Source organism: Neltuma alba, unplaced genomic scaffold (assembly GCF_004799145.2).
Source record: "Neltuma alba isolate B1F8T4 unplaced genomic scaffold, ASM479914v2 tig00002374_pilon, whole genome shotgun sequence".
Taxonomy (NCBI): Eukaryota; Viridiplantae; Streptophyta; class Magnoliopsida; order Fabales; family Fabaceae; genus Neltuma; species Neltuma alba.
This window is the reverse complement of record NW_021632837.1, coordinates 216,473-231,182: the sequence shown is the minus strand read 5'-3', so window position 1 is coordinate 231,182 and position 14,710 is coordinate 216,473. Positions and strand designations below refer to the sequence as shown.

Below are 14,710 nucleotides of genomic sequence, written 5' to 3'. Positions count from 1 at the left end.
GAATAACTGAGGGGTTTCACTGTTTGTTTATTTACCATGCTTTGAGTAATTCAAATGATATTCGTTCCAATGTACTCCAGGGCCCCATTGCCCTGCCCGCAAGCCATGGCATCGCTGCCTCCCATCCACACTTGCTATCAAAAGGGGATTAATTAACTTGTATGGTTCAAGTACTTACTCAGTGACGTAAATATCTATCTCAGTGACATTTCTTTTATTATTTATCCACCGATTTTTCTCTCTTCATGTCAAAAATTCAATAACACGCGTTTGAAGGAGAAAAAACCTTGACCTAGCCAATAAAATCAATATATATACATGAATTAAGATCAAGGAGATGTTTGGATGAATGAAAAAAAACATTTTTAAAAGTATTTTTACACAGATAAATTTTTTTTATATATCTATTTTGTATACCGTAAAATTATTTTTAAAATCATGAACTGTTTTACTCAAACATTCCTTTAATATGCTTTGCACTTTCCAGTGCATAATTTTGAAAATTTCACCCAACCTATTAGTATGGAGACCGTCAAACACTCAATTAGCCACGGAGAAAAGCCCTGGTAGAGCGTACGCTAGGCCAAAAATTATTAGATGTATATAAAAAAAATGTCGAGTACATTATGGCTAATAAAAAAATCCAAATCAAATTAATCAATACCCATTTTACCTTTTGCAATGCACTTATTTCTCTTTTTCTTTTACATTCTCCTTCTTTGTTTTTTTTTTTCCTGGCTAAACCTTCTATAAGTGAATTACAATATGAATGATATGAAATCGCTGGGGCAAATAAAAACTTTTTAGCTGAAAAAATTGTAGAAATTAAAATTTTGGGCATTAGAAATTTAAGATTTAAGTAATAATGAATGAGAAAGCTCTAATTTGACATTGATTATCTAATCTAACCAGATTCTGAATTGTTACTCCTCCCATCAATGAAGTGTCCAATCGATAGTCTATGCTGCGATATACGACATAAAATTGACCAAATTTAGCAATCACATCCCAACATTTTTTCCCCCAAAACATCGTATTCCAAAATTTGAACATCACATAAACGAATTTTTAGAATATAAAATTTGATAACAATAATTAATCGGATCATTATTTTCGCTCATGTCTTTTTATTAGAATTCTTCAATAAAATAAAGGGACGAAAACAAAACATTTTCAATAATAATCAGGAAAAACGTTCAAATACATTTTTATCTCAGAAGTAATGTCAGAGGAATTATGGGCACTATAAAAAATTATAGGGCAGTATGGTACAGAAGCCAATGGTGATGGTTGACAAAGTACTGTTGCAGTGACTTCTTCAGAGCAATCATAGTTTTTTTTGGGAAACACTCTGGAAACAAGAATGTACTTCTAAGAGGTTGGAAACACTTGAGATGAAATGACTAGTGCTTTGCACTTCCTGCCCCAGTTTCACCGAGCTATTTACGTGTTGCTACTTTTGGACAATGTGACCTTAACAATAACATGACATGCGCTTTATTTGTCTTTGGCCAAAAAAAAAAAGACATGCGCTTTATTTGTCTTTGGCCAAAAAAAAAAAGACATGCGCTTTATTTGTCATGATTTATATTTTAACTATATAGAATAAAAGAAAAGTATGTAAGAAAAGTTTTGTTTTGATTTGTGTAAACATATTTATAAATACTTTTAGAGGTAGCTCCAAATAAACCCAAAACGATGACTTCGGCGATGACGGAGGGACCAAAGGATTGATGTGAACAATAAGGAACAAAGTCACCAAATATAGTTGTGGGCGGGAAGGTGTTCATAATTTATGAATGACAGGTGAAGCATCACATAATGTGCTCACCAAATGCATCAATCATGAAGCACGGAACGGAAAATATTCTGGGAGCGACACATGCCCGGCAGGACCCACCCGGGCTGCCTGGCCCATCTTTAAACTGTACTCCCACGTAGTAAACAACAAAATCATTGGACGGATTAGACTAGAGATGCTTGGTCGGATGTGGTAAGGGCAAAACAGTCAAGCCACTTTTCTTTTCATTTTTTGTGGGGGACGAGCGGCTATTTGCCTGGTTAATAATTGACGCGTGCTACAAGGTAATTCTCCCTGTGCAAGCATATCAGCCTAGACATTGGATTCCTTTATTTGAAATTCTTTGGTTGAACAGAATGGAAGGGGGAGAAAAGGAAAGATTTTAATGGAAGAAAGTGAGAAAATTTTATAAGAAAAAGGAAACCGAATGAAAAGGGACCGTCCGCATCACATTCCTCAATAGAAAGAGAGTATAGTGAGGGACAGAGCATCCCCAAAGATGGCCATTCATGTCTGGCTGTGACAATTTGCTTCCGTGGTTCTTTGCAACTATGTCACGTCAACGTCCTTTACTCACAGAAGCAACCAAATGCAGTATTATTCACGCTGAAGCTCCTGTTATCAGTTACAGATTCTGGCTGGCTCACAAGTAGCGATGGACTCAGAATCTATCAATTGGCACTGGGTGCCGACGCACAAGTAGTCTGGTAATATGGTTATATTCCAAGGAGACGAGCAAGATGAGGAAGTTACATGAGTGGATTCGGTAATTATGGATTTATGGTGGTCCTAGCCAGCAACTGAGGACGAGATCCTACATGCTCGCCCATATCTTCTGTTTGGTGGATCGCCAACGCACAGCCCGCTCTTCTCTGGAACCAAGCTTCTTTGTAAAGGGGACCTTACCATTCTCTATGCAGATCTAGTATAATATCAATTGACGCATCTTTAATTCTCGGAACCTTCATCCGAACATTCGCCGTCCTCTTCCATTGGTTTATTTAGGCCATGGATATATTTATAGATAAATCTATAATAAAAAAATCCCACAGTGCAATTCCTTTAAATAAACAAAAAATGTTATTTCTTCATTGTTCTTGGGTGAACAGATGCAAGTGAAGGATATGGCTTTAAAATATACAAAGAACCTCGCATATTGTTGCACTTCCTTTAATGGTCCCCTCCAGTCGGTTGAGATTTTCATCTCCCTTGGTTAATGCGAACTGAAAGTGTTGAACACATTTCTTTTTTTTTCTTTTGAGTAGATGACATTACTTTTAAATTTTAATATACTAGGGCGAATGGTTAAGAACATTATTTATAACTACCTCACTGTACTTCTCTTCCCAAATGAAAGGGCAATAAGCCCCCACGAATGAAGGGAGAACAATGAGAACACCTCCGGGGATAAAAAAACTCGAAAGTTGAATATCCATTTATTGGTCCTGGGAAAAAAGTACGATTTGTTCCGCATGGCTCAAGACAAGTGAATCTGGGTATGCTTCAGAACTGTTTAAACACTGATAATTTAATCAATTAATCCTTAGATAGATTTTATGCCAATATATTTTTTATATACTGGTTTTTAATAGCGCTTACAATGTCAATTCATCAAGGCAGGAAGCCCAAAACAAAAATGATGCGGGGCATAATAGATATTAGATAAACAGCGAATTGAACAGCTTAATGATTTCCTAAGACTTTATGCATACAAAAATATATACATACATATTAGATGGATTATGCCATACATACAAATATATATACATACATACGAGATGGATTATGCCCCAGTGCGGTTGGAAACTACAAGAAGACAAGAGGCTAGCATATATTCAATGATTCATTCAGATATCAGAACATGGCTTTCAAGATGTCAATTTATATTTTTTTTGTGACCTTTCTTTGTCAGTTCAGGGATAGGAGCACGCATTTTCTTAGTCTATAGCTCAATTGAACCATGTTGAGATAAGGACTCAGCATCGGTAAAATGAAAACAGATACGCAGAAAAACTGGGTTAGGCTATATTTGCCACAATACACAAAATTTTGGCCGAGGAATTTGTGGAAGAGTGTGCCTAAACGCACAAGTCCTTTGTTAGAAGCTTTGACATACAACAGCCTAATCACACCTCACCAAGATCAGAAAGTGCAGTTAAAATAAGCACTTTCTATGCTAGTAACACCTCTTGCTATCATTTACAATTTGGCACTACAGAGTTTGGTTATTTTCGGTATTACCATTACTATCCAGGTACTGCTTCACGTAACTTTGATTTGTCTCGAATATGAATGGCACGCCCCTTATCTGCAAAATTAATCATTTATACATAAAACTCAGACTTGTAGAAATTTCTGCAGCAACTAAATGAAGATTGTACGTTCTCTGTTCATATTAGTAATCCAAGTGACGGTAGCTTTTAACAACCCCACACCACACCCGAAAAAAAGAAAAGAAAGAAAGGAAACCAAAAGGCCGGCTAGACATGGTAATATGATAAACCAAGGCTCAATGTGCCAACCAGTAGAGAACATCTTTCTACAGCTTAGAAGTATGAATGGTCTACTTGCATATTTGGTTTACATTGACATGGCGTTAATGGACCATTTATCAGCAAGGGATTCGAAAGAGACAAGTAGCAAACCACAGACAGCAAGAAGTTATATGCATACAAAACTTTTCTAATTCATAATGATCATTGATATTTGGATACAAAAAGCTTCAGGAGCATACCTCGATTAGACAACTGGAACTAAGTTGTTGAGACTGACCAAGATGCACTTCTTTGTTATTTATCAGGATCGAACTCTTGCCAAGGTTTTTAAGAGAGAAAGATCCAACTTCATCCATTTTTATAATTGCCTACAAGATTAGGAAGGTAGAAAATAATTAAAAATGCTGAAGCCATGTTTTTCCTCTTATACTTAAGATCTCCAGTTGTAATTTCCCACGCTTTTTTTTTTTTTGGGGGGGGGGGGGGGACACTGCTGAGGGCTGTGTTCTAGCTTTTTGCCTGTATAACACAAGACGGACATTTTAAGCAGAAAGACCATTCACAGGGCACATGATCCGCAAGAGACAGGATTTCGTCCCTACAATCACTCAATCAGTCTATTTATGATAATCTAACAAAGGCTGAGAGATGCAGTGGAAAATGAAGCTACCTTCTGACATAGGAGCCAATAAAGCAAACATCAAGGATACAATTGGTATATTATAATCTCACATAATATAGCATCTTGCATACCAAGGTACGAAATGCCACAGTATAAGACTACAAGAAGCAATGGTAGATATGGTATCTGTATTCAGCATAACAATAAATGGTATCTTACGTCTCACACTGAAAGATATCAATGTTTGGTTGCCCCCCGCTAATCTATGTCTCTTCCAGGCTTAAATGCATCTTATAAATTTATATTATTTTTACTACTTGCGGAATAGAAATGTAATTTAAAAAGAAAAGTAAAAAAAGATAATTTATATGCAATTTATTGCATCTTATCCGTATACAAAATAAAATAAAATACAACGTATTTTTTCCCAACATATGTTTTATGCTTTAAATGCTTCTAGTAATTTTTAATATAACTTTTTCCGGGGGAAAATCAATGCACTCCACCTAATGATGAAGGAGGACAAAATATTTTAATGAGGCAACACCAACTCTAGACCAGAGGTTCTGTTAGCATTCAACTAGCATATACTGATCCCTTCTACACTATGCTAGCCCATGCGTATTTATAAATTGGTTCTACCGCCAGATTGATAAGAATGCAATGGATTATAAGCCCCTCAAACTTTGATCCCTTTGACTTTCTGGCAAATTAGTAGTGCAATTTCAACGCGGGCACTTAACCCATATTGAATGTAGCAATGGCTAGGACCAAGCATAAACTCAAGCAAATAACCATTAAAGCATTTCCTAAAGCATGTGGAAGCAATTAGTGCATCATAACTAATTTGCCGGCACTGTCATGTGTTATTCAGTGAGATGAAAGTAATACATGTCTTATTACCAGAATATATGAAGGTGCAACAAAATACTTGCTGCCACAGGAAGATACAAATCAAAGCTGGTAAAATACTAACCTGTCGTCGAGATATTTTGTTAGCATTCACTCCTTTGCCTAAGTCAATGTCAACAAGGACGTCTTCTGTTGCCCGGCCAAGTATAACCTGCACAAAAATTTGGCCATTATCAACAGAATTGTCCAATAGTTGGATCTATTTTGCAGAATCAATTTCAGTTAGATGATAATAGCATGTCAGACAGAAAAACATGCAATCTTTTTAAAACAAAAAATTCACCCCCCCTCCCCCGTACACAAATCAACTGCACAAGTTACTCCACGCTCAGTGCGCTGCGCATGTAACAACAGCGCATGTGAACATGGGGCACATTTTTCAGCACATTTGCTTGCAATTGTAGTACGAACCTCATATTATGACCTTATAGAACCTGACTTCCGTCACAATGCACATCATAATTTAAATCACATCACTAGCTAAAGTCAGAAGCCCAATCCAAATAAAATATCCAATCAAGAAAAACAAATCACTGCTACACATTGAAAAGTCAACGAGAAATCATAAGAAGATCATTTCAGGTTGTAACTGTAAGTAGGTCATGCAGAGGGTTCCGGTGATCAAATACCTCAGGTTTCTTTATATAATGCTTCAAATGGCGACCATACAGAATAGCAAGTGCTCCATGCGAACCAATTGTTCTTTGCATATAGGAATCAGCACTCTGTTCCAGCCTTATGATAGCTCGCTTAGCATCCTCATGTTGATATTTCAATACTAAATTGTCGACAAATAAATTCTTAAGATATGATACACAGGCCATAAAAGAAACAACGAAGAAATTATGCACATTCACTTTAAACAGAAGGGTGAATATGACATTCGCATTAAAAAAATCAGGAAATGTGGAATAAAAAGCATAGCGATGGGAAATTGAAGATGTACTCTAGATGTATAATAGTTTAGCATTTTATTAAATTTATTCTATGTTTTAGTTATTGTATTTCATTTAATATAGATTAGGTTATTCTATTAGTATGTATTGAATAGCCCCAGGGTTATTTTGATGTGAGGCTACTGGTTATTTGCTCATTGAAACATTATTGAGATTTCTTGCTGTCAGATAGAACCACTTTTCTAACATAGACCTAAAAGAGGAAACTTAGGAAGATGGAAGAAAAGGGAAAGCAACTTTCTGATGATCAGAGCATTTGACCTTGACACTCTTAACGTTAAGAAGAAAGAAACAAAGAACAAGAGTTGCTTAAGGTTGCTACGGGCCTGATCTAGGAGAGGGTAGTATGGGGGACTGTGATTGTTACTTTTGGTCTATAGTAATGGTTGAAGTCTCCTGGTAGAAGCAGGTCATATTTTGTATTTTGAGTGTGGTGGGGAGAGACTGACCTCTCGAATGTCAGCAGCTTATGTTATGTTCTTGTGAGTCGTTCTGTGTTTTAAGCACTAGTTTCTGTTCTTAGAGATATCTGGATGTAACAGAGGAATCAGGTTTTGACCAGAATCAGTGGAGCCCCTTTGTAAAACTCAGTGAACTAAAGAAGCATCTCTAATAGCCGCATGCTAATCCAGTCAAACACACAAATAGGATCTGCAAAAACTTCGGTATCTATTCCATGAAACACAGATATTTAGTATCTGAAGATTACAGTCATGCAAAAAGGAAGACCAGTCCACAAGAACGCTGGTACAAGCCTATCAAATATTAACTTTATACTACAGAATGCCCAATTAAGACACTGAATTGAGTTGTTGCCCCCCTCCCCCCGTGTTTTGCCATGAGGCAGCATCTCAAAAGCATAGAATGTTATTCGGTAGGTCATTAGTCATATTAGGCTCCATTCTTAAGAAAAACAGGACACCAAACAACAAAGAGCAGGCAACAATGACCATAAAGCTATGTCTGAGAACTACCTTCCTCGATATGATGCAAATCCTGGTCATCAGGATCCAAGTCCATATCAAGTATCTGTGGAAGGAAAACAATAAGTTGGAATTAGCAACAAATGAACAAAAGGTAAAACTAACGGTCAATTGAAATGATGGCACTAAATGTCTTACCATTGCTTCTACGTCAGAATAATAAGGAACATCATCGTCACTCTCTATATATTGCTCTTCTTGATCTAATGTTGAAGGATTTAACACCAGCTCAGACTCAGCAACAACTGACGATCCCATTTCAGCAAGTAGCAGGTGTTGATCTTGAACAGGCACAGCTAAATCATGTTCCATTTTCTTGCCAGAGGCATTAGAGTGAGGATAATTTCTAAAGCTATCAGAAAAATGAGATGTTTTCCCATTTAAAGGATTTGCTAAATTGTTATTTAACTGCATTGTTAAGCCAATATCAGCAGGCTCTTCCTTTGAATTTGCATCTACTAGAGCCTTGATGCTTGTACTTGTTGAATGAAATTCAACTGAGCCACTAGAATCCATCACTGCACTCCTGGACACTGGGAGGGAGGCATGACTATTGGACAACTCACATTTCACCTTAGAACCAGTGCTAGGACGAGGCAAGGGAGGAGATCCCGCTACATGGGAAGATATATGAGATTCTCCATGGGTTTTCAGAGTTCTGCATCCTTCAGTTCGGTGGCTATGTCCAATATCCTCAACCAATGATGAAATTGGTTTATTGGCCTCTCTTGAAGACTGTTTGAAAAAAGAGGGAACAGTTAAAGGGGGCGCATCAAAAGGTAGGAAAACATCCTCATTGGATGGAATTTCTGGGTCCTCAGTGTTGAATGCACAGCAAATGACTCCATTAGTTAATTCAGGAAATCGGGGGTCTTTGGCTAAGGTATAAGATGGCATTTGGACATCTGATTTGGGAGTAGTAGCTTTTAAATCGCTAGAGCTCAACACCATCTTGTTTTCTACCTCCACATGACATGAAATGGATGGATTTTTATTGAGTGAATTCGAAGCCATAGATATCTCTGTTTCAGTTATAGTAGAAATCTGATCTGGGCTGACATCATCTGGCGAATTTAATAGAAGTGAACTCAGACCATCATAATAAGACTTATCAAACCCGTCTTTTCCCTCAACGTCCATCAAATAGAGTTCTTCCTCATTAGTGAAGTTCAAAAGAGAATTGGACAATTCTACCAAATAAGCATCCCCAGAAGCAGTTGAATTTTTAAGGGCATCACAAGGCACATTTGGCTCTTGGATGCCCTCACCTGCTCTCCACATTGGCAATTCAGGAACTGAAGATAACCTTGAGGTACTAAATGATGTTCCGCACTCTAAATCAGGAGAATTGAAGACGTGATTTCCATTAAACTCTGAACACAAATTTCCAGGGTCACTGTTAATATGATCAAATGTTGATAAAGGAAGTGATACCAAACTATCATCTCCCATTAGGCTATTTACAGGCAATTCTTTTGGACCACCAAATTCCTCAACACCTCCATCAAAAGACATACTATCGCCAAGGACTTGAGGTTCATCTTTAAGTATATTTTTTTGCTCAATAGGAAAGTTCTCCTCAATTGGATTTTCAACTTCACTGTAAAAGGCATGGGCAGTTACTCCGCTAGTTGCAAGATTAACATCCATCATATTTTCTGGAAAAGCACAGTGTACATAATCATAATTTGATCCTTGGAATCCAAAATGATTTGAGGCATCACCATCAGGCAAGCAATTTTCAGAAAAAGGCTCAACTCCAATCCTGGCATCATTGTCATGTTCCAGCCTCATAGGATAACTCAAGTTCATGGAATTAATTGCGTCATTCAATATTCTTTTACGCATGGCATAGTAAGAATTACGGACACTTTCAGCTTTTCTCTTAAGAGGAGAAAATTTTCTTTCTTTTGAATGCCCAAACTTACTGAGTTTTGATGGGAGAGACAAAGCAGAAAGCTCAACATTATTCATGCATGCAGATGCTTCTTCAGAAATAATAGGATCATAGAGTAGAGAATACCAACGGTCTTGTATTTCTCTGATGGTAAATCTTCGAGAAAACTGCACTGCACCTTTTGCAAGGGACTCTAAGGAAGCACCAGCCTGCAAACAGGAAACTATAGATTAACCCAAACATGAATCCAGGTTCCTGAATTTGGCAACAGTAGGAAAATGCCCTGCCTCTCACTCTCCCAGATTTAAGAAGAATACAAAATGATGAGTCGGAGAATAAAGAAATCTGTCGAATATCACTAGCAGTTAACTACAAAAGACTTGGGGATCTTCCCCAGCTTGCCTTCAAGTAAGTGCAAGACAATATTATATGAAAAGAAGAAAGCAAGACATAGACTTCTTCAATTCAGATATACTGCCTAGCAAGTAAACACTTAAATATACAGGTTTGCCCAGGCAGTTCTTTAGAAATCAATCTACATAATCTTACGCAGCTTGTGATCATCTGCCGTTATAATTCGGGAAGTGACATGCTAGCAGAACAATGAAAAAAGGAGGTCAGTCATAATGAGTAGTGGTGAACAATAACTCCCCTCAAGGTTATAAATGAGTAGTGCAATAAATAATTAATTGTCCTGATATGAGATCTCAAGAAGACACACTAAAAGCAATATTATAGACATTATGTTCCCTAAGCCACGGTGAGTAAAACATCTATTGTGTGTTTCCGGCTTTTAAACTAAGTATGCCTGTCAAATTGAAAGGTATTTTCTATCCGTGCTCGACATGACTGAAACCGGAACGAGATTCTCGAACTACCAGGAGCACGAGACACGAGAAAGAACGACAGAGGTGAGGAGTTACTGCACAATGTGGAAGATAGAAGGCAGTAATAGCAGGTTCAATTCGAAGCCGACAGAAAGGAGGGAAAGGGAAACTGGAGAATAAATAGCAGTGACAGAGTAACTCTACCTCAACAGCATTTTTCAGCAAAAGATCGTCTTCGGGTGTCCAGGAGGCGACTGTAGCTAGAGCTACCATGCTTGAAACGCGCCCAAGCAGCTTTCGTCTTTGGTGTGTCACTTTGCGGAGAAAGTGCGCGCTAGTTTTTCATGAAGTGATGCTGGGAACCCGGGAGGGTTGAAGGAAGGGTTTTAGGAGGGGAGGGGAAAATAAAATAAAATAAAATTGAAGGATTCGAGACTTCGAGTGACCCCTTGATTCATAAAAATTCCATGTAACCCATCTATGAGTATGTCATCACGTGGTGCCAACTCAGCGAATCCCCAACTAATTTTCCCCCCAATTGTGTAAAAATTTAGATTTTAAATCTTTCTTTTTTTTTATTGGCCAAAAAAATCTTTCTATATATATACATATATACATATTATACAGTATAATTATGATCATAGATAGTGAACATTGTCCTGAGATAACCTTAGAAACATCAAGCCTACTAAAAAAATACCTCTTGCATTTTAAAACCTCTAATCAAGAATTATTATTTGTCGTGTACTTTTTAAATATAGTTAATTGTTATTAAAATGTGTTAAACAATACTAATTTAAAATTTTGAAATTCAATATGTATTTTTTTTTTGGGATTTTGTTATTACTGAATCTTTATCTAAAAGGTTTTTTTTTTAAAGCAGAATATGATTGTTTGGCCAAAAAAAAAAAAGCAAAGATTGCATCATCAATGAACTCCTTGTTTTTCGATTTTTTGGGCCAGAGATTTTGTAGCTGGTTAAGGCCTTCGCATTTTGCAAATAATTTATCAAAGCACGGTTAAAAGTTTCCCTATTTATATCACTGTTAGATGGAGTATATTGACTGACTATGTTGATATTGATAAGAGAACATTCTGACGCATCAATTTTGAGCCAACTCATTAATATAATTATGTATTCATTAATTTTATGTTTGAAAGGTATAGATTGTATTTGGCGAGAAAAAAAATACTGCATCAAAATTAAACTGCACCTTTCTTAGTGACTGAACTGCTCCATTGGAATATATTTGCAGTATGACTGATTCTTTTAGGCCTCAATGCAAGACAATTTGAGAGGCTTTAAAATAATCAAAATAATTAGTAATAATGTTCTAGAAGTCTTACGTCTTGGCTTAGTTAAATTATGATAAAAATAATGTAATGTAATTTATATTTAAATTGATTTTTTGTAAAATAATTAATTTGATGAAAGTTAATATTCCCAAAATCTCTAAATCTTAAAATGACAAATATTAAAAAAGTACTCCCTCAGTTCCTTATTATAGGAGACATTTGATGCTTATGGCATGTTCCTATATATAAGAGACACTTAAAAGTTATCTCTATTTTTTTGTGTTGATTTCCTATTTTACTCATATTTATTGTCTCCAATTCACGCACTCTCTTCCTCCCACTTCTTTTTCTTTCAATAATTTAATTGTTCTCTCTCATGCTCTCTCTCCTTATTAATGAAGGCATTTTTGGAAAAAAATTATATTTTTCACACATTAATTGTTCTTAACTAATTTTAACTGCTTTTTTATCAACGTAATTCGGTTATTCGTCTCTTATAATAAGGAACGGATGGAGTACTACATTCAATCGTTAATATAAGATATCGTTTGACTTTTATTTTGATCATAAATATAAGATCTCAATCCACTTTGTCTCTCATATTTATCTTTTTTTTTCAATGTATTCTTAGTAATAATAGTAGTTCTAACCAACAAACTTAATTAACAAGAATGTTTTTTAAAAAAAACTTATTTATTATAAATAACTAACTTAACTAGTTTTCTTAATCAACTCAAATTAGTCAATTAATTTTTATATTAAAGACTGGAGGTAGTATAAATATTCTTTAACAATGAGAACAATAAATCTTATTTATCCGACTAGCTTGAAAAATTATATAAAAAACTATTAACAATATTACCACCAAATGTTAACTATCGCGATGCTCGTAACGGATTTAAAATAACGAGGGAGGCTTTTTCTTTGTCTCCGCCTGGCGAGAAGCCCAGAAGCCACAAGCACAAATCGTGTTGAGGCTTGGACCCAGTAATCACACGAAGAAAACGATAACCCGCGAAGGAAAATACACTGGGCTTTCAGCCGTAGCACTATACGGGTTACCCACCCATCAAGTCTATAGCCCGTTAACCGAGACCATCGCTTTCCATCCTGGGTCCTTGGCCTTTCGCACGAGATGTTGGCGTACATACCGCACCCCGTTTAGTAATTGGCTATATTTATCTTATAGTATTACCGTGCTAAATATAAAATTTATTTTATAATATAATTTATATTATAAAATGAGTCTTGTGTATCTAGAGTGTTTTGACATTTTTATTATTACTACGTAAGATTATATGCTGACGTGCAATCGAGGTTCAATGTTCAACTTTCCTCCAAATCCATCAGCCTGGGATCATCGGACGCTGCTATTGAAGGAAAACAGAAGACGCTGAAACAAGTTGTTAGATGGACAAGCGGTGAGTGAGGCTGTCGTTTTAAGATATTTTCTAGGATCGATGACGTTTCCAGAATCCTCTCTCCATTGTTCTCCTAGGTTTTTTCTCAGTATTATTTTAATCATAAACTTATCTTTCAAAGGTCAAATGAATATACGTTACGCACCAACATTACCATCGTAATATATTTAATCTTATAACTTGACTTCTGGAGGTTTTTTTGGTTCTGATTTGCTTTATCATCTTAAAATATTATCTCGATTTTTTTAAGAAAAGAAAAGAAAAAATCTCAAGGTAGTTGAATGTTTTTTTCTGCAGCCCTTTTTCTCTGGCCATACATAGCGGACAAATTTTGAGGGCGACACGTCTTGTCCCCTGCGGTTAAGCTTTCTTTAAAAACAATAAGAAAGGCCGGAGTTTATCTGCATCCCGGGTAAAAGTCATATAGAGCCCTACCTAATCCCTTTGATTTTTGATATACCTAATTTTATCTAGATTTGGCCCTCATAAATTTAATCCGAATAGATGTTAACTCAACGATGCTCTGTGATTTGCCCATCAATTCAAGGGAATAATCAACGCCGGGGCCAATTTGTCCTGTTTTTATGGTTATTTGCTATTCTCCACACAATTTGCTCTTCTTTATTATCTATTTATTAAAGAATTAATAATTCTGGGCTGTATCCAATTAGGACTCTGATATTTTAATCCGAAACTGATGGAACTTTCAGTGTCTGCAAACGTTTCCAACAGTCAGGATTCATAAACAAATAAAAATGACCTGCCGAGATGCATAGTTGCTTGATCTGATAAAGGAAAGGCGATTAGATACGAAAACGATATTTCAATTTAAACTCAGGAGGACGAATTAGGTAAAGGCCCTGCTTAAATTAATGCACATGAAATCAAATTAATACGGGAGACTTTGGCCCAGTGGAAGGCTTCAACTTTCAAGAATACCGTTTCCCTGATCCTACGCTGACGCCATTCTGAAGACGATTCCACATGTGGCTGCTCTCTGAAAATTGCAGGTTGCCGCGCATTCATAAAAGTAATATACATATGCACATAAAATAAAGCACAGAAAATAAACAGACAAATTGCATCATGGTAGGTAACACCACAGGAACCTATTCTGCATGATGGAAACATCTCTATATTTAAAAGGTTTCTAATCCTGATGGGAACATTCATCCCATGATCCCAGTTGGTTTGGCACTCAAATCTCCCCCCCCCCCCCATTAATCCTGTTCTGGAAAGACGAAAAATAGAAATAGAAGGATATTATAAGAAAAATCTTTAAAAATAATACTACCTCCTTCAGTACTTTATTCATAATCTATAAAAGAGATCTTATAATTAACATCAGGGTATTAATTTTTCATTTTTTCTAAATGTCTTCTTGCAGCACTCTTTCTTTTTTTTATTTTTCTGTCATTTTTTCTCTCTGTTTTAACAAATCCTAAAAGACCTCGGAACTTTTGTTTTTTTTTTACACGAAGGACCACGATGCTTCGATAA

General features: G+C 36.2%; 1 protein-coding gene across 3 annotated transcripts; it reads right to left on the bottom strand.

Moving 5' to 3' along the window:
• Positions 1-3,744: 3,744 nt before the first annotated feature.
• LOC114723528 (uncharacterized) lies at positions 3,745-10,887 on the bottom strand. 3 transcript variants are annotated; one of them, XM_028909709.1, is made up of 7 exons: positions 10,698-10,887; positions 7,908-9,875; positions 7,761-7,815; positions 6,460-6,608; positions 5,895-5,981; positions 4,536-4,664; positions 3,745-4,109 (listed from the first exon to the last, which is right to left on the bottom strand). In XM_028909709.1, the coding sequence occupies exons 1-7, from the start codon at positions 10,764-10,766 to the stop codon at positions 4,014-4,016; spliced, it is 2,553 nt and encodes an 850-aa protein (XP_028765542.1). In that variant the 5' UTR covers positions 10,767-10,887; the 3' UTR covers positions 3,745-4,013. The 3 variants fall into 3 exon arrangements, with proteins under 3 accessions (XP_028765542.1, XP_028765558.1, XP_028765550.1); XM_028909725.1 differs by lacking the exon at positions 10,698-10,887 and having other exon boundaries at positions 7,908-9,427; positions 9,793-9,876; XM_028909717.1 differs by lacking the exons at positions 3,745-4,109; positions 4,536-4,664; positions 5,895-5,981; positions 6,460-6,608 and adding an exon at positions 7,246-7,315.
• Positions 10,888-14,710: the final 3,823 nt, after the last annotated feature.

Excerpts from the sequence above, each read along its gene's own strand:
- LOC114723528 (XM_028909709.1), bottom strand. The coding sequence starts at position 10,766 with ATGGTAGCTCTAGCTACAGTCGCCTCCTGGACACCCGAAGACGATCTT. Across the intron at positions 7,816-7,907 it reads ATTCTGACGTAGAAGCAATG|ATACTTGATATGGACTTGGA; the intron begins GTAAGACATTTA and ends TTCCTTCCACAG. Across the intron at positions 5,982-6,459 it reads ATTATATAAAGAAACCTGAG|GTTATACTTGGCCGGGCAAC; the intron begins GTATTTGATCAC and ends ATTTTTGTGCAG.